Source organism: Gnatocerus cornutus, chromosome 9 (assembly GCF_029298725.1).
Source record: "Gnatocerus cornutus isolate USDA-ARS CGAHR chromosome 9, icGnaCorn1.1, whole genome shotgun sequence".
Classification (NCBI taxonomy): domain Eukaryota; kingdom Metazoa; phylum Arthropoda; class Insecta; order Coleoptera; family Tenebrionidae; genus Gnatocerus; species Gnatocerus cornutus.
This window is the reverse complement of record NC_142241.1, coordinates 1,215,291-1,234,354: the sequence shown is the minus strand read 5'-3', so window position 1 is coordinate 1,234,354 and position 19,064 is coordinate 1,215,291. Positions and strand designations below refer to the sequence as shown.

Below are 19,064 nucleotides of genomic sequence, written 5' to 3'. Positions count from 1 at the left end.
GTTTTTTTCGAAAGTTTTAAATACAAGTGTAAGACGATAAAAATGTGGTATTTGTAATAATGGTGATGACGTAACTGGGAGTCATTAATGTTGTAATTAAGAGCCCTTGGATTGGCTCAGTAACTTGTGCGCACCCCGGGTTGGGGTGAATGACGTCAGAATGTGTGGCTTAAGGCAGTGAAGAATTGGCCGTTGGAGAAGAAGGTGGAAATTGAGTGTTGTGCGCGGTGCGGGGCCTAGATGGCTGATTTCCAGGATGCCTGGATGGCTGATTTCCAGGAAGTGTTCTGGATGGTAGATTTCTAGAATGCGCTGAGTGAGGGACATGTGGTGTCTGGATGGTTGACTTCCAGGCGGCCTGGATGGCTGACTTCCAGGAAGTGTTCTGGATGGTAGATTTCCAGAAGGCGAGGGGCTACATGTCGGGCTGGATGGCTTACTTCCAGAGAGCTGGATGGCTGACTTCCAGAGGGCCTGGATGGTTTACTTCCAGAAGGCCTGGATGGCTGACTTCCAAGTAGCGTGCTGGATGGTTAATTTTCAGTACGCGGGTGGGTACGGTAATGGTTGACTTTGCCGTACTCGAAGAAAGAAAAAGATGTCAAGATGTCACCAGGGTCGGAGTGAGAACATGGGTGTCCTTCAGTTGCAGAAAAAGGGGTCAGTGCCAGTAATCCGAGCCGCTATCCAGCGATGGGGCAGGGGGCGGAGCTCCCCCGGTAAGTTATTTCATTAATAAATGATTAAGGCCGATGGCAATATGTTTTGTTGCGAGAATTCCGTGACTTCCCAGTCGAGCTAAGCCCGGACCTGACTAAATAAGGGTGTTCCGGAAGGGGTGAGTCAAGTAGCATTGTGTTGGTAGTTAGAAGTACCCTTTCAAGGAAAGAAAATGAGTACAACCCTGTAATGAGGGTTGGTTTCGTAAATTCAGCATTTAAGCGTAAAAAATCGAATTACACAAGTTGCAGTAGATTTAAAATAAAAACTCAAATATTTGAATTACAAATATGTTGAAAAAAATTTGAATTCGCGAGTATTTCCACAAAAACTCAAAAATTGTTGAAAATTGTACTTCTTAGGCATCGCGACGCCAAGCGAAAGGTAATAAAAACAAATTTTTGCGTCAGCTTTTAGAGCTTTGCCAACTATGAGCGTATGCAAATTTTTAAAATTAAAGACAATTTTAGGGTTGCAGTAAATCTTAGAACATCGACTAAAAAAAATCCATATTGAACTAAATTTTAACAAGAGCACAATTACATCGATTCCAATGCATCGATTTTCAAAAATTGTAAATAAAAAACTCAATATAGCACAGTTTATTGTGAAAAACAAAAATAAATAAAATTCTTAATAAAGCAACAAAATAATAAACAAATGCGGAGAAAACAAAAATACATAAAAACCTTAAGTAATAAACAAAATAATAAATACCTAAATTATAAAAAATAACAAATTCGAGATTAATAAGAATAGACAAAATTCCAAAATATACGTTGACAACCAACCAAACGAAATATTACCAAAATCAGGAGTGTAAAATAAAATCGAAACCGCAATCATCGATTACATCGAAAATAAAAATATTTGTATTAAAATCGATGGTTTTTTGGCAAACTCGATATTAATAAAAAATCGATGTAGAAGTCCCAGATTTAGGTTGCAGGCTGCAATGAAAAGTGTGCAATAAATTTGGACCATGCTGTATACGCGTGGAATTCGCGCAACCCACCGGTTCGACCACCTGTGTTGGTCCGGTCAACGTCTCGTGTTCAAGGTCAATAAAAAAGCAACATTTCTTTAACAGTATTTATTATAAACCAACACCATCATACATGCAAGTCTTATAATCAAGTAGGATGTTCAAAATATATTCAATCCTATGACATATTTTTTTTTATTACTAATACAGAGTTTTGCATAACAATCCTTTGAATACTGATACGTTCTTCGGAAATTACGTTCGTTGAGCGAAATGCGCCCAGCTCAACGTTGCAGTGAAAACAGCGCACAATATCGAACTTCTTGAGGTAGTAAATAAAATCCGTTGTGGGCTAAAGTTAATGGATCAACATCTTGCAGCGGCCAATCGCGAAATGTCAACAACCGATCTTCAAAACACTTCAGGTACTCGATAATGGGGTGCGATTTTGGTTCTCCTAACGATAATTATCGGTACCGAGCATTTCGTTTGGTTACTTTTCGGTTTTCACCAACCGTAAAAATTGATGCGCTGTTGCCACATATTATTCGAGATGACGATAATTTCACACATGTTTTCTACCGATCCAAAATTTTTAAAAAACATGCAAAATGGTTCGAATTGATGTTGTCTAAGGGCACTACGAAGTAAATGAGTAAGTCTGCCCCATGGTTTGAACGGAACAAAACCATAAGAAAGCGTTTAGAACATTATAACCAAATATTTTCTTGACAGTTCGTACCACAGAACATGTATTTCTTATCTGACTTTTGTCCAAGTCAATGTCCAAGTCAATGACGTCATCCTAGTTGACAGTTCTGACGCTAGAGTTTTCGTTACTTACGCAGCTATTATCGGTACTGCAACAAAAAACTTCTCGTCAGCCTGAACCCAGCCGAAAAGATGTTTTCGGTAGTACATAACCTCAACAGTTTGTTTACTCACTACGAAAGACAAGCAAAATTACAAATTAACGTTTATTAACATAATTCAATTGAGAAATGCGACGATGGCTAAATGCAGGAATGTATTATATTTATTTCTAAGGTTAGTTTTTCATTATTTAGATGAAACATGAAGAACATTGTGTGTAAAAAATTAACTGGACAGCAAAGACTGATTTTTCTTTCCTTTTTGATGGATTGTTCCAAAATCTTACATTAATGTCCATACAAAGGAGTTTGCTACTTGTTTTATCTTTGGAATAATTATAAAATGGAAACATTTTTATTCAAGGCGTTGGTGTCCATTTGAAACCAAAATGTTTAGAAGCCAGAGTTGCTAAGTCTGGTAAAAACCAACAACTCTGTTTCATATGCCAATTTTGTGCAAGAAAAAAATTCTACGTTCAGTTTATGAACAGTAGAACTAGCGAGGTTTGGAATTGAATTGAGAATGTGAGTGGGCATGAGAATAATTAATCAAATAGTTATCAACAAAATAAAAGAAAATATATAATTCAAAACTTTGCAATAGAATGATAATATCAGCCTCAACGTCGTGGTTAACACTTCGATCATCTTGTATTGCATCTTTTTCAAAATTATTTATTAGAACCGCACAACAACGGTTCAATACAAGAATATATCTTAAACCTTTGGAGAATCTGCTGTGGATTAAAACAGTGTCAAAAGGTAGGACATTAACAAATAGCCAAATGAGGCATCAAGCACTTCTACTTGCGAGCGGTTAGCTTTCTGATCAAAAACATTGGTAACTTCCATTTTACAGTTTGTGATCACTTGGGAAGGTGAGGCTCATTATATGTAGATTACACCTAAATTGGTAATATGGTAATTAATTTCGTTTTTGAATTGATTTGTGAAAATATCTATAAATATTAATCTAGCCAAAAAATTCTTTAAAATTAGCACAACTATCTGAAGTGCAATTCAATTGTTCTCCTATTAGAACGATTTTTAAGTTTATCATTAGAAACAATTTTAAATTTGGGCGTTTGGGATTTCCAAATTTCTTTTTTGTGTTGTTCACTATGTATTTTTGACATGCTTCCTGGAATCTTTTTAAAGGCTAGGAGTAACCATAAGTTACCTCTTATGTAGAATACCGCATTGGGTATAATTAAACCCATAGAACAGATTAAACCAGATAAAAGTCATCACACGTCCTCCAGGAGTAGGTAAATTTAATACAATTACAAAATATTGTACGACGAAGATTACCGAGTACATCGGGTCATCTGGAGATGTTCCAGTTCGCGTGAATATCGCATGTAAAATGAGTGGAACTGAAACTGAAAATGATGAGCCTCATGCGATATATTCTAAACAACAAACTGAAGTCTATTTTTTTTCAAGGGTTATGATTATAATAAGTGATCATTAATGTTAAAATTTATATACAAAAGTATAATAATAAATTTAGAATGGTTTTAAATTTGCCAGATACAAAAGTGGTGAGGCGCAGCCTAATTTGCCTCATATGGCGAGTCGCCACTGGTATGTGCGGAGTCAAGTTATTCATTGTGTCTTTAAAAAATTCACTAAACTGAAATAGAAATGTTATCTATTATCTATTTTCTATGTTTTTTACTATTCGTAGGGAAGATTGAATGTATCAACTATTACAGAGTTGCCTTTTAAACGATTCCTGACTTAACCCTTCTATTCCCCGTTCTTGCGAAAGGAATAAAATTAAGCCAAATTGCACATGTTTTAAAAAGAGTAACACACTTGACCAAACTTGAACCGGAATCGGAAGATTGGCGATAAATCCTTGTTAAAATCAAACCTGAGGAGCGAAGTTTTCGTAAATGTTAAGTAACACCCAAGAGAAGTAACATTACCGGCATATAACAGTTAAAAAACTATCAGGCCAACTTTTGTAACGGCGGACGTCAGAAATCGAAAAAAATACACTGCTTCGTGCTTGGTTCACAAAAACAAATATTGTTATCATTATAAAAAGGCTTCTTGAAGGTTTAAATTGCAGGTTTACATGCTCTGCGACACTTGTTCGGTTAGATATTAACTTTTCAAATAGACTTGAAGTTAGCGTTTAACAAAAAGATGTGGCAACAGCGCTTGTCGTGTTAGGGAGAATCAAATTACCAACCTCAATGAGATCTCTGAAAAATTACTAACAAAAATATTTATTTGTCGTTTGAGAGCCAAAACGGCATGCATTGTGTTAAGGCAGACTTAAGTCATAGAATAGTGTCGCTCTTTTGGCAAAATTTCGTCCACGGGACCGGTAAAACAGAGAAATAAAATGGTCACGTGATGTAAACAAACGAAATGCTCGGTACCGATAATTATCGTTAGAGAACCAAAATCGCACCCATGGTTCCACTACCGACTGTCGGAAATGTTTTCGCGAAGCAACACTATGGAGGAATAACTATTTCTTCTTCCGAATGCTCATTAAATGGATTGTAATAACTTTCACTGAACAAACTACCACCCCACATGAAACAGTCCATGGTTGCGCACCATCGGCTTATAGGGAGCTGAAGGAAGACTGTCCCCGGTCGGCGGTCGAGTGGACACTGCCGCCATTGGCCTTGGGAAAAAACAGGGTGGGAGGTGACCTTAGAAGGCCTTGGAGTGGCCTCGCTTTTTCTCCCCATTCTTATACTACTCTTAGGGCCCGATTTCATGTTGACTTGCGGCATTGCAAATCAGAGTTGCGCCTTAGCAACTCCAATCAAACTGATGCTACCGTAGCAACTCCGTCAACGCAATTTTGCAATGGCGGATATGTTTCACAGTACATTCTTGAAATACCTACAAAAAAATGACAAAGGAATAATATTTTTTGCTTAATTTAAAATAAGTAAATCTTTAATTAAAACTTTAATATTATCAAGCTGTGTTCTTAAAATCGAAAGAAACCAAAAATAACGAAGAACTTTTTTATTTTTAATTTTGCAAAAAATGTCAAATAAATGAAATTTGTTCCTTAACTCAAACCAATTTCCACTATTTGATTGACCCATTACCTGTGTTTTAGCATATAGTTCAATTCTAACTCGTAATTCTTTAAGACTGTTTCGAATTTTCTCAATTATTGTTAAGGAAGCAACTGCATTTCTTATCCAAATTTTTTAATACTTTAACGTACTTTTTGATATTGTGAATCCACAGCCTGCCATTATTTAAATACGATTACAAAATTTAATAAATAAAAATAATGAAAAAATTAAATTTTAAGAGTGTACAAACTAATAATTTTGAAATTTTAATTACAGATTTATAAAATAAAATAAGCAAAAAATGTTATTTCTTTGTAATTTTTTTGTAAAATGGAAAATAAACTTTTTTTCCCCATTGTGAACTCAATCCGGGGACATACTGTATATTTTTATTTTCTTTGTATCATTAAAAATCGATGATTGCGGTTTCGATGTATGTATTTTATTTTACACTCTTGATTTTGGTGATATTTCAGCAAATAGGATTAAACAAATTAAGTTAAGGAGATTATCCAAAAATATACCTAAATTCCTTTATTACCCATGCTTTTTCTTAAAATTCTGGCAATTTCATGACAGAATATAACTTAGATATCGGCGCACACAAAAATTAATAATCACTGACTCTGTACCGGGTGTTCCAGCGATTGCTGAACATAGGGAAATAACATGGGAAAATGAATTTTATTTTTTTCCTGCTCTCTCGAACCCCCAAATGAAATTCGATCAATTGTGGATTATTCTTTGAATGATTCTCAATCAGACCGTATTTTTTTTAATTCGATGCTTTTACAACATTATTAAAAAAAACAATTTAAAAACGATTAATTTCAAACTTCCCGCCGGAATGTCGGTACAATTGAAATTTGATATTTGTCATTGTGACAGCAGATCACCGTGAGTCCAAACTAACCTCACTTTTTAAAGATTTGGAGATTTCTTTTGGAGGACTAACAACGATGCCTAACGTTTCAAAACTCTTGTTCTAAGCCCAAATTGTTGGTTTCCGACATAGGTAATTTCAGTCTGTGCTCAAAATTAGATCGATAATTTGATATCAAGACATACCAAGACAAGCAGCTAAGAGTAAAAGAAACATTGGTGGTACAGCTTATGTTGGCTTTTAATTGAATAGTGTTATGCAACAAAGATCCAACCCACAAACATGTTTTAATGGACTTCATCGCTTTATTAAATCGATACAAATTGTCACCATCTGTTAAGCCTTATATGGACCTAAAATTTTGAAAGCTAATAGTCCAATTGAGGTGCTACATCAGTTTTACTTCAGTTTTGCACTACAAAATCGGTAGCATTTATGCTACAACTGAAATAAATTTCATTTATCAAGACGCTCTGTTAATGGATTATTTGCATCACCAAGAGTTCACATGCATTTTTGAAACGACAAAAAATATATGGCAGAGACTGTCGAACAGAAGAACACAGCCAAACATCGGTGTTTTTGTTTTTAATAAGAGTTCAAAGTCTTCGCAACATTTTGTTAAATTTTAACCACTTTTTTGCACAGATTGAAGTTACCTATGTCGGAAACCAACAATTTGGGCTTAGAACAAGAGTTTTGAAACGTTAGGCATCGTTGTTAGTCCAAAGGAAATCTCCAAATCTTTAAAAAGTGAGGTTAGTTTGGACTCACGGTGATCTGCTGTCACAATTGGGGGCTATTCGGGTGTCAACAGATGGCGCAACTAAACTAGAAAATGGCGGTTTTAACGGTGAAAAACAGTATCTAACAAGCAACAAAAATTTGCATTTTTCTTTATTTAAAATGCCATACGATGCAGAAAATTGTCATAAATATACAAGCATTCTTCGGACATTTAATAGAAGGCTGCTGTGGACTTATTGGCGGTTCAAATCAATATTTCTTGGCGATTTCATTCTGTAATTCGGCTCTGGTTTTAAAAGAAAGTTACATATTTATATAATAGTCAGGGAAATGATGCACCTGTGGCTATTGAATGTTTTCCAACAATTTTTTTGCAAGTAAAACTTATAAACTAACATCAACGTAGCTGTATTTGGCATTTTTCAATTTTATATTTTTAGTGCGTGCGTTTCTGCCAATTTTTAGTATCTCATGATACAAATTGTTACTACAAGGCCTCTTTTAACATTTAACAGCGTCAGTGAGCCTGATTCGTTGAATTATGTTAACATTTCTTGCCAATTTACTCTTGAACAATATGAGATATTTGACCATTGAAATATTAAACAAAACGACAAATCACTTTAGTCCTAAGCAGGGAAAAAGTCTAGACACAGAGTAGAAGTATTTTAAACTGTTAATTTGCAAAATTCAACAACGAAAACGGTTCAAAAACACTTTTCAAAGACAGGCCGTTTTTGTTGTTCACCGTTTCGGCGTTTTAGACAAACGACAATAGATGTCGCACCCTTCGCCAATTTTCCCAATGACAAATATCAAATTTCAATTGTACCGACATTTTAGCGGGAAGTTTGAAATTACCCGTTTTTAATTTGTTTTTTTTTTAATCAGGCCGTATAAGCATCGAATTAAAAAATTACGGTCTGATTCAGAATCATTCAAAGAAAAATCCACCATTGACCGAATTTTATTTGGGGATTCCAAAGAGCAGGAAAAAAATAAAATTAATTTTCCCATGTTATTTCCCTATGTTCAGCAATCGCTGGAACACCCGGTACATCGGCAAACTCCACAGATCAAATTATTTAAAAAAAATTTTTTTTTCATCTTTCTCTCTATTTTCATGTCTGTTATTTATTACATCGGCAATAAATAGAATATCAGCATCAAATTAATTTTTGCGCTGTTCCACGGAATCGAACCAACTTGTCCTGTCTGGCGAGTTTCCGGACAACTCCGGTTGGTTCGGGTCGGCGGCCGTTCTGTTGAAATTCAGAACTAGCACGAAATTAAATACGTCCTCCGTTTATCATTGCAAAATTTACATAATTTCTGTGTTAATTAATTCTATTAATTAATAATATCTATATCATATTTATCTCTGCGCTGTTTCACGGAACCGAATCAACTTGGCCTGTTTGGCGTAGCCCGGACAGACCACCAGTAACTTGGGGTGCAATTGCATCTTAATGTTTTATTACGGTCCAACCGCAGAAAGGGGCTGAAGAATTATAAAAACGTCACTCAAATCTTGGATATCTGGTCTGGTCTGGGCTAGAGCAAACAAGTGGAATCGCGGCTTTAGTGTCGCCGATAGCAACCAAACAAAGATTAATTCGCAAAGAACCACCAAATTTTGAATCAAACTTATCCCAGGTAGTTTTTTGATTAATGCAAAACTGACAGTTTATTATTTTATGCCAGTAGCGTAGTTGCTTCGTGATTATGAAAATAAACTCATTTGACCTATCGTTATTACGGCAGTCACAGTATGGCCACTTTGAACATTTATTAAAAATTGACATTCTCTTCTTTTTGCAAACATTGCACTACTATTTCTTCCTCTTATTGGCGCCACTGATTTCAGCGACAAATTATTCATTTGGTCAAAAGACTACATATACAGGGTCCGGCAACACTTGTGTCCACCCCCAAAATCATCTTTAAATTTAAAGATAAAACTTTCAAAATTTGCATACGCTCACAGTTAACAAAGTTCTAGAAGCTGACGCAAAAATTTGTTTTCTATCACTGATAGTTTTGGCGTCGCGACGCTTTGAAAATGTAATTTTTAGGTAATTGTGAGGGTTTGTGATATCAACCCCTAATTTAATTTTTTTTCAATATAAATATGTTTAAAATATGTCAGTTGTTATTTTAGATTCAATGCAAATTGTCTTCAAAATTTGAGAAAAAAATGCTGTTTTATCAAGTTAGTTTCCAATTTCATTACGTCAAAATTGGGAACTACGTTTACACCCATCTGTCAACATCTTGTGTCACAAATGACATCTATCCTTTGGTTCGCTTTAGATTGTAACAAAAGTCTTACTTGATGAAATTGTCGCTTTGTCGATGTTAATTAACGATTTGTGGTGTCCATAAAGTGCAACATGCCCGTGTTAATCAAAATTAGCCTTTATAAAAGTGAATGAAGTGACTTGTGAAATTTTGGTGTAAACGTAGTTTGCCACTGCGCCGTCATAATTTTGAAAACTAACTTGATAAAGCAGCGTTTTTTTCGCAAATTTTAAACACAATTTGTATTTGATTTAAAACAAAAATTTAAATATTTTTGTTACAGTTATGTCGAAAAAAATTTGAATTCGCGAATTATTCCGCAAAAACTCAAAAATCGGTAAAAATTAGACTTCTTAGGCGTCGCGACGCTAAACAAACCGTGATAAAAAACAATTTTTTTGTCAGCTTTTAGAGCTTCGTCAACTGTGAGCGTATGCAAATTTTCAAAATTTTGTCTTTAAAATTAAGGACGATTTTGGGGGTGGACACAAGTGTTGCCGGACCCTGTATACTTGGATTTTCGCCAATTTCGAAATTGGATGAATTTGGACTACTTTGGGTTCTTGAAGCTTTTAAAATAAAGCAAAAAATATAATTACAGATTCGAAAATCATTTACCTTCCATGATTAGCCATTAGGTTATGGCAGTAACATTACCGAACATCTGTATAATCCATAAAAATTCCTAAAGACAAAAATGCACAAAAATGAGAGGTCAGTCATGTTATAATGTTTTAACTTAAAATCAGTAATTTTTAATGAAGTCATTAATAACGTTTTTAATAATTTCGGGTAATCTAGAATAATCTGTTGCGATATTTCCTATCACTAAGTTCATTCACATTATGCAATTGCAATTTATCAAAAATCGAAGCATCAAGAGAACCCAATTAGCTGATTTTTCATAGCCGCCAGCAACTACTGTATTTCAGTTTCACATTATGCTTTATTAGATTTTTTAAGTCATTGATATATCTGTTAGTTGTTTGTTTTTTTTTTGTTTAAATTATAAATTTTTAAATTTTTTTCTACAAAGAATATGGGCTAATCTTGCCGAATACAATGACTAGGCACATAATTTTTTATTTACTTCATATTTAATTATGTTGTAGAATAATAATACAGAGTGATTTTTTAAAAACGGCAGGCGTAGAATTTTAATTTACTATTAACTGATGGTTTTAGAATTTTTCTAAATCTTTTGAGCGATATTCAACTTTCTTAAAATCTTAAAATGGCACCCATATTTTTTTCATAATTTGGAAGATATTAATTTTCTTGATTCAGAAATGTGCAATATGTTCTACTTTACAAAAAAATATTTTTAAAAAAATTATCAAAATTGAAAAAAAATAGGCAATACAAGTTAATAAAATCTAGGTGCATGGTGTCAAAAAAAAGAATGCCGTTATTGTAATGTCAAAAAGCAGCAAATAACAGAAAGGATTGACAATCTTTTTTGAAATTATTAATCAGCAATTCCATATGTCACGGGTGTGACAAAATCAGGTAGGTTAAAGTGCTGCAAATTATCTAAATAAAATTTGTTAAGTTACGATTGCAGATCATAGAGCAGCAAGTTAATTTGTGGTGTCACGGGTGTGACGCGTACAAATTAAATTTATTGTTTTTAATTACATTTTTCTATATTTCTGCGAATAACAAAAATCTTATTCTTTCTCCTTTAGTTCACAAATATATGAACTATTGGCACACATTTTAAGCCTCTTTGCAATTAGAATAACCAATTCAATTGTGCACTGTATTTTTTAGAAAACTGTAACGGGCGTGACAAAGCAAAACTTGTTAAATAAACGTTGCTAAAAAATAAAAAAAAGTAGCAGAAAGACTAATTTTATTAATACTTGTAACATTTTGAACAAAGTAAGTTATATTTTACACAGGCGAAGGCGCCCACAGCCCCCAGTTTCGGTTTCACAAATTGGTCGAGTGTACTTAAATCCGCTAGACATACCTACATCCACCCTAAACTAATTTCTTTATTTGGACAAAATATGAGATATTGTTGGATATTTGGTTGCTTGAATATTTTTCCTTAGTTAATTCAGATATTTTGACTTTGAATTCACCAGTATACAAAATATTTATATTATTAATTGACTTTTTGCTTTCAAGGAGAAATCCTTAGCAGAATTGTTGATTACCTTTCTGTGAACGATACGTTTATTTGTCCCTCCCATACCATCGAGAGTTGCTTTAACATGTGAGCATTTTAATAGGAGTTGTTAAAACCAACTGTCAGTACAAGTTTAAGCCTTAAATCATCAAATTTGGAAAGTCCGATCTAACAATTGTCACACTCGTGACATTTATTTTCAGTATTTCACTGATATATCTTTTAACTTTAATTAGTGCAAAAACTGCATTATTAATCTGTTACTTTGTATACAAATTATCAATTTTTAACTCCACAGATTTCAACCAGTTTTGTCAACTTTTGTTAAAATATTCTCACGGGTGTGACAAATTTTCTTAACAAAGTTTTAATTCAAAAACAAATTATGAAATTACTTTTTTATGTATTCAGTATCTGATGTGTTAAGTAAAGAGTTCGAACTGATTTGTCCACTAATTTTAAATTCTTGGAATTTTTATTTTGAGTGAAGTGAAGTGAAAAATTTAATTAAAGTAGATGAACGAAAGAGTAGTTAAAAGAAGGTGGTTATTTAAAGTATCAAGTAGCAAACAATTCAACCATTCATGATTTTGGTTAATTTAAGATTTATATATTCGACTTTTAACAAAATTATGTTTCTGCAAGATGTTTTATTGTTTAATCTACCTAATTTAATTAAAATACTGTCGAAACTCCATTTTGATTTTTAAAAATCACCCTGTATAATAATAATTATTAGTCTTGTTGAAACTTTCGCCTCGAGAGCTGAAAGACGACTGGCGGTCTGACAAGTGCATTTCTATGTGGCCTTCAGAGCGAGAAAGCTGGAATAAGTGGTAATTATGACGAAGGTCAACCTTGTAGATAAGAAGAGAGGCGCGCGCTGCACCGACTTAGTTGCGTTAGTGTTATTATGAACCTTCGATAAAATTTAGTGAGTGAAAAGCGAAACATAATTACAATTTGTGACGTTCTGAAGAAGAAATTACTATTTGCAAAGTTGTGTTTAGCCATGAGTTCGTTCAAAATGAAGTTGGATCTCTCAGAAGGAGTTATTTTGGTATGTACATAAATTGAATTCAAAGCAGTCTTGAATCACTGTAATTATTATTACGTTGTTGAGTTTAGAAAATAGAAGTCCGTGGGTTGAATTATTGGTTTTATTTATTTTAAACTTTGAAGGATTTTGAACAATATAGATTTAAATTTTATCTGAGCCAGCATAATTTTAACCTGCGTTGCAACAGTGACATAGGTTAATAACACAGTCGCAGCATTTGCCGTCATTAGTGGGAGAGTGAGGTCACATTTGTCTACTCTAAACCAGGCTAGTCGTGTTTTTACAAGTTCCAATCGTTAAAACTCTTAGCAGAGGGCAAAATATGCACTCAAACTTGAATACAATAGTAAAATAATTTGTTTCATACATATAGAGGAAAGGAAGCGGTATCAGTTTTACGCCTGTGTTAATCAGAATGTGTCATAAGTCATGGGTAAACTTGATAAGTTTATAAAGGCAGGTCATAAAAACATAAAAACTTGGTTTTATTTATTTCACTTCATCAGATAAAATTAGCTGAAACAAACAGATAAATACTATTAGGAAATTGAATACAACCAATTTTAGTAAACAAAACATCAGTACTACTAGGTATTAAAAATGTTAAATTTGAAAAAAGGTTGTGTGCCTAGAATTGTCAAAAGCCTAGAATTGGCTTGCATACATTCTGCAAACGATTACTGCGACATCGACATGTATTAAATCTGGGACTTTTACATTGATTTTTTATTAATATCGATTTTGCCAAAAAAACATCGATTTTTAATACAAATATTTTTATTTTCGATGTATCATTATCATTAAAACTCGATGATTGCGGTTTCGGTGTATGTATTTTAAAATTGAGAAAATAGTGGCAAACTTTACCTATCCTGCTTCTTTTATAACCAAATGCATAATAATGATGCATAATTGGAATATTGTACACTCCGCCGCAAAATTTAAAATTTATTTTTTTTAAATAAGCTTTTTTTTCCTAAACTGCTCCCTTATACAAGGTGTTTATAAATGTTTCTAGCATCAAGCGTGGCTTTGAAATTCCTGACGTACACTATTTTGCCGCTTTGTTTTCATAGTGAATATAACTATCTTGAAAATTATTTATAATGTTACTTACTTCAATGACGTTTTAGTTAAGGTTTTGTGTGCCCAAGTCTTCGATTTTCAGGCTTTAAACCACAATTGGAACAGTTTCTTTCTCAAAACTTACTTTACTTCATGTTTGAGGTTAACTGCAAATGTCAGCTGACAAATTGAAACCCATATTTGTAATGAGCGGCAAATTTCTTTGACATTTCATAGCCACCCTTGATGCTAGAAACATTTATTATTTAAACACCTTGTACATGTTTATTAAAGCATTTTGACAATTTAAAATCAATTTTTGTTTGGAAAAATTAACACAAAAGTCTCATTTGCATTTTCGGATTATCCTATAAGTACTCTTATCAAATTTAAGTCCCATTAGGTTGATTTTAATTATTTGAAAGTTTTTTCAACGTTTTTTGTTTTGTATCTTTTAAACGATAAGACATGGCAGTTTTTAGAAATGACGTCACTTCTCCACCACAATTTTTTTCCGAAATCATGTTTAGATTTCCCCTGGCTAGTCCACAGTCTATAATTTCTTTCTTAATTTATTTCTTATGCTGAATTTTAGAATTTCCAGTTTGTTTACATGTAGATCTTTAGATTTGGTCTAGTGTTCCTTAGACGATCTAGATTTTTGTTCCAATTCCGTAAAATTGTTATCGATTCTTCTTTGGTTTATATCTAAATTTTCTCTAGATTGTGCATATAAATTTTCTTTGAATGTTTCTTAAACCTGTTTGAGCCCGTTTAGGTTTTTTCTTTAAAGTTCTCTACAGTTTTTGTAGATTTTTTGACATTGAGTTTTTGACATTTTTCTTTATTTGTAGATTACGTTTGCTTTTTTTACAGGGTCCGGCAACATTTGTGTTCACCCCCAAAATCGTCTTAAATTTCAAACTTACGCAAAAAAGAGTTTTTTTTATCACCGATAGTTTTGGCGTCACGACGATTTAAAAATTTAATTTTTAGTTAATTGTGAAGGTTTATAAAATCAACTGCTAATTTAATATTTCTTCAATATAAATGTGTTAAAAATATCTCAGTTGTCATTTTAGATCTAATGCAAATTGTATTCAAAATTTGAAGAAAAAATGCTGTTTTATCAAGTTAGTTTCCAATTTCAAGTGTAGAAATTCTCTTTGAATATTTTCTTAGATCATCTTGAGCCTGTTTAGGTTTTTCTTTAAAGTTTTTTAGAGTTTTTGTAGATTCTGCTTAGAGTCTCTAAATTTTGACTTTTTTTTAGAACCTCTAGATATTCTTTGAATTTTTCCTCAAATTGTATTTAGTTTTTATAAATCCTGAGAAGTATTTGAATTTTCTGTAACTTTACAGATTCCCAGAGTTTTATTTCAAGTTTTTCTTACTTACATTTTCTAGATTCCATCCGATTTTTCTTTAGATCCTCCGTTTATTTTCTCTACATTGATTGTCTTTGAACACACCTTGTTTTTACATTCCCTTTAAATTTTCTTTGTATTTTTTTATTCCACTTTCTTTTCGATATCTTAAATCCTTTAGCATCTTTGTTTTTGGATTCCTATTCACTCATTACTCTGAATATGAAAGAGAAAGCAATATTACAGAATTAAACAAATCATTCTTGGACTGTTCTTTAATAAAAATTTTAAATTTTAGCCGTATCTACCTTGTAAATTGAAATAAATTGTTTCAGCCCATCATGAAGAACGAAGAAATCCTCGAACCAATTCTACAAATTATCGGCTTCAAACTTATACAAGAGAATTCCGACAAACATCGCTACAGACTTGTGCTTTCTGATGGAAAGTACTCCTCAGGTACAGTGGTTTTTGTTGCTGACCCCACTGTACAAATTGAAGAATTTTCGGTGGTCAAACTAAAAGAGTACAGAATGACCAGTATACCATCAGGCACAAAAATTCTTGTGGTTTTAAACCTCGAGACTTTGCTATCTGGTTCTTTAGTTGGAGGTAGAATTGGGAATCCTAAAGTACTTAACGAAGAAATGTTAAAAGAGAACGCACAGGTGACCCCTTCAGCGGAATCAAAAAGTAAAAACATAACCCCGATAGAAGGACTTAACCCTTATAGAAAAAAATGGATGATTAAAGCTAGAGTAACCAATAAATCCGAGATGAAGAATTCTCGTCGGCCAGGAAGAAACATAAAAGTTTTTAACTTTGATCTCATTGATAGCAGTGGAGAAATAAGATGTGTGGCATTCAATAACGTGGCGGAAAAGTTCTTCAATGCCGTGGAGGTGGACAAAGTTTACTATTTGAGTAACTGTGACGTGATTCCCGCGAAAAAAAACTTCAATTCTCTAAAACATGACTACGAAATTAAGATATGTGAAAGAAGTGTTCTTCAACAAACCAACGACAATGAAGACATTCCTCAAGTGGAGTACAACTTCACAAACCTTTCCGATGTCATCAAAATGGATGTAAACACCATCATCGACGTCATAGCCGTTTGTCTAAACTCATCAGAGCTACAAAACGTGACGTCAAGACGAACCAATGAGGATCTTCACAAACGTGACGTCGTGTTAGTGGACCAATCAGAAACAACCGTACGTAAGACTCGCTATTTTTATAAACTGACTTGATTTTTCAGATCAATTTGACATTGTGGGGAGCCCAAGCTGAAAACTTCAACGGTTTCGAACATCCGGTTCTTCTTCTCAGAGGAGTAAGAGTTGGAGAGTTTGGTGGCGCGAAACAATTGTCCATTGGAATGAACAGTCATCTGAAAGTTGACCCCGACAATGAAGACAGTAGAGAACTTAAAGAGTGGTTCACCACTAGAGGACAGTACTGCAGTTTCACACAACAGAAAAGAGTGCCATCGCGATGGATCAACTTGCAAGAAATCCGAAATTTGGATGGCTTGCAGTATTTTCGAACTTTGGCGACAATCCTCATTGTTATTTCCGAGAATGCGGTTTATAAAGCCTGTCCTTCTGATGACTGCAACAAGAAGGTCATAGAAATAGATAATAAAATGTACAGATGTGACAGATGTGAGAAGGAATATCCAAACTTCAAGTACAGTCTACTTCTTCGAGTGAGACAATTTCTTTTATAATTATTAATCATATGCAGGACTAACTCAAAATTAAAATCTGTCTTTTAAATTTCGTAACTTTGACAGTTTTAAAGTTCGAACAACTAAATTTGGTACATTTACTACTTTCAGAATGCTTATTTAGTGTATTAATTTATGGAGTTTTAGAACAAGAAGTAAGAATTTTAGAATTTTTTTATACTATGTTGGAAAAACAAACACAAATTTCCTTAAATTCCGAAACTTTGACAATTTTAAAGTTAGAACACTTGAATTTGGTATATTTACTAGTTTGGAGATGCTTATAAAGTGTATTAAATCATAGAATTTTAGAACTAGAAGTAAGAATTTTAGAATTTTTCATATGGAGGACTAACTCAAAATCAAAATGTGTCTATAAAATTTCGTAACTTCGACAGTTTTAAATATAGAACAACCACATTTGGTACATTTACTACCTTCAGAATGCTTATTTAGTGTATTAATTTATAGAGTTTTTGAACAAGAAGTAAGAATTTTAGAATTTTTTCATACTATGTTGGAAAAACAAACACAAATTTTCTTAAATTCCGAAACTTTGACAATTTTAAAGTTAGAACACTTGAATTTGGTATATTTACTAGTTTGGAGATGCTTATAAAGTGTATTAAATCATAGAATTTTAGAACTAGAAGTAAGAATTTTAGAATTTTTCATATGGAGGACTAACTCAAAATCAAAATGTGTCTATAAAATTTCGTAACTTCGACAGTTCTAAAGTTCGAACAACCAAATTTGGTACATTCACTACTTATAATTATTAACTATTGATTTCAGATGCTCATTGCCGATTTTAGTGGTTCTCATTGGGTGACGGTGTTTTCTGCAACTGCTGAGAAGATTCTCAACAAAACTGCGCAAGAAGTTGGTCTAGCAATGGAAAATGAACCCCACGCGGACGCTACAATTTCCCATTTCCAAGAAGCCGCTTTCAAGACGTTTATTTTTACTTGCAGAGCTAAAATGGATACGTATAATGTAATGATTTGAGGTGTGTTTGACTGTTGATTGAATATAATTGTTGCAGGATGAGCAACGTTTGAAGGTTATAGTGTGGGACGTGGAAAACATTCGCAATGGAGCTTCTGCTTTGTGCAACAACATAGCAGAAATAATCAGCTAAGCTGGTTTTATAAGTACTGTTGTAATTCTCAATAGCTTTGGTACGTCAAGGCAGAATTATGTTGGTCCAACGAATGGAAGAATTATTATTTTTGTTCGTCAAGGATTTCATTCTATTCTGTCTTTTCGTTAGGTTAAATATGGATATTTTTTAGTTTTAATATTAAAGGAAGATATTTTGGTTATTTTAAGCATATATAAAATCTATAAAAGAGATAATTTTTGTAATCTTAAACTTATCGTTTTTTTATGTTTTTTTTTTAATTTGACTACGAAATAGCTTTAAAAGTTTGATGATTGTTAAAGATCGCAAAGTCTTTGAGTCAACAAGTTAGTTTTTAAGAAATCAAGAATTAATTCACTTCAGTTAACAAATTGTACTAGCTTAAACTTAACCTTGTGTTTTTCTTTTATTCTAATCCGAGTAAGAAGACAAAAATAACGGGCTAAGCGCCAAATCATATTCTAAGATAATCAAACATTTTCATATTAAGCTAACGGCATAAATTATATTAGGTTTTGCTAATGGATCCCAAATATGCGATTTGGCGCTCAGCCCGTTATTTATGTCAAGTCTTCATTTAGTTAATAAAGGCTGTTTTTGAAATACACTAGCAAACAAAACACGGTAATTGGTGACAAGTAAAATCAATTGAGAAAAAATGCACTATGTAAAAATCTTCTCGTTTTCTAAATTTGGTCAAAATTTCCAGTTCGCCACTGGATTAAAAATTATAATCTTGATTGTTTAGCAACAATCCAAGGTTTGTTGTTTTAGGTGGATATTTTCATATGTGAATTCAGTATACCGAGTAAGTGGTAAAAGACCGTGATCAATTTTTCGTAGTGTATATCGAAAACACCCTGTATCTATTACGTTTTTCGCTAAAAAATAAAAGATTTGTTTCAATATATGAAAATTCGTTAATTAAAATAGAATTAAATGGTCAATATATTTTATAATAAAATTTATAATAATAATAATAATAACAA

At 33.0% G+C, this 19,064-nt stretch overlaps 1 protein-coding gene and 1 long non-coding RNA gene across 3 annotated transcripts; one reads left to right on the top strand and one right to left on the bottom strand.

Moving 5' to 3' along the window:
• Window positions 1-148: 148 nt before the first annotated feature.
• On the top strand, window positions 149-19,064 carry LOC148167679 (replication protein A 70 kDa DNA-binding subunit-like). 2 transcript variants are annotated; one of them, XM_088044946.1, is made up of 5 exons: window positions 149-838; window positions 15,535-16,416; window positions 16,461-16,910; window positions 17,727-17,927; window positions 17,977-19,064. In XM_088044946.1, exons 2-5 carry the CDS (start codon window positions 15,541-15,543, stop codon window positions 18,070-18,072), a joined length of 1,623 nt encoding a protein of 540 aa, XP_087901072.1. In that variant the 5' UTR covers window positions 149-838; window positions 15,535-15,540; the 3' UTR covers window positions 18,073-19,064. The 2 variants fall into 2 exon arrangements, with proteins under 2 accessions (XP_087901072.1, XP_087901071.1); XM_088044945.1 differs by lacking the exon at window positions 149-838 and adding an exon at window positions 12,557-12,767.
• LOC148167680 (uncharacterized) lies at window positions 1,799-5,438 on the bottom strand. The gene is made up of 2 exons (XR_015770701.1): window positions 4,512-5,438; window positions 1,799-4,456 (listed from the first exon to the last, which is right to left on the bottom strand). It is a non-coding gene; the product is annotated as an uncharacterized LOC148167680 (long non-coding RNA).

Excerpts from the sequence above, each read along its gene's own strand:
- LOC148167679 (XM_088044945.1), top strand. The coding sequence starts at position 12,720 with ATGAGTTCGTTCAAAATGAAGTTGGATCTCTCAGAAGGAGTTATTTTG. Across the intron at positions 16,417-16,460 it reads TGGACCAATCAGAAACAACC|ATCAATTTGACATTGTGGGG; the intron begins GTACGTAAGACT and ends TTGATTTTTCAG. Across the intron at positions 17,928-17,976 it reads CTAAAATGGATACGTATAAT|GATGAGCAACGTTTGAAGGT; the intron begins GTAATGATTTGA and ends TAATTGTTGCAG.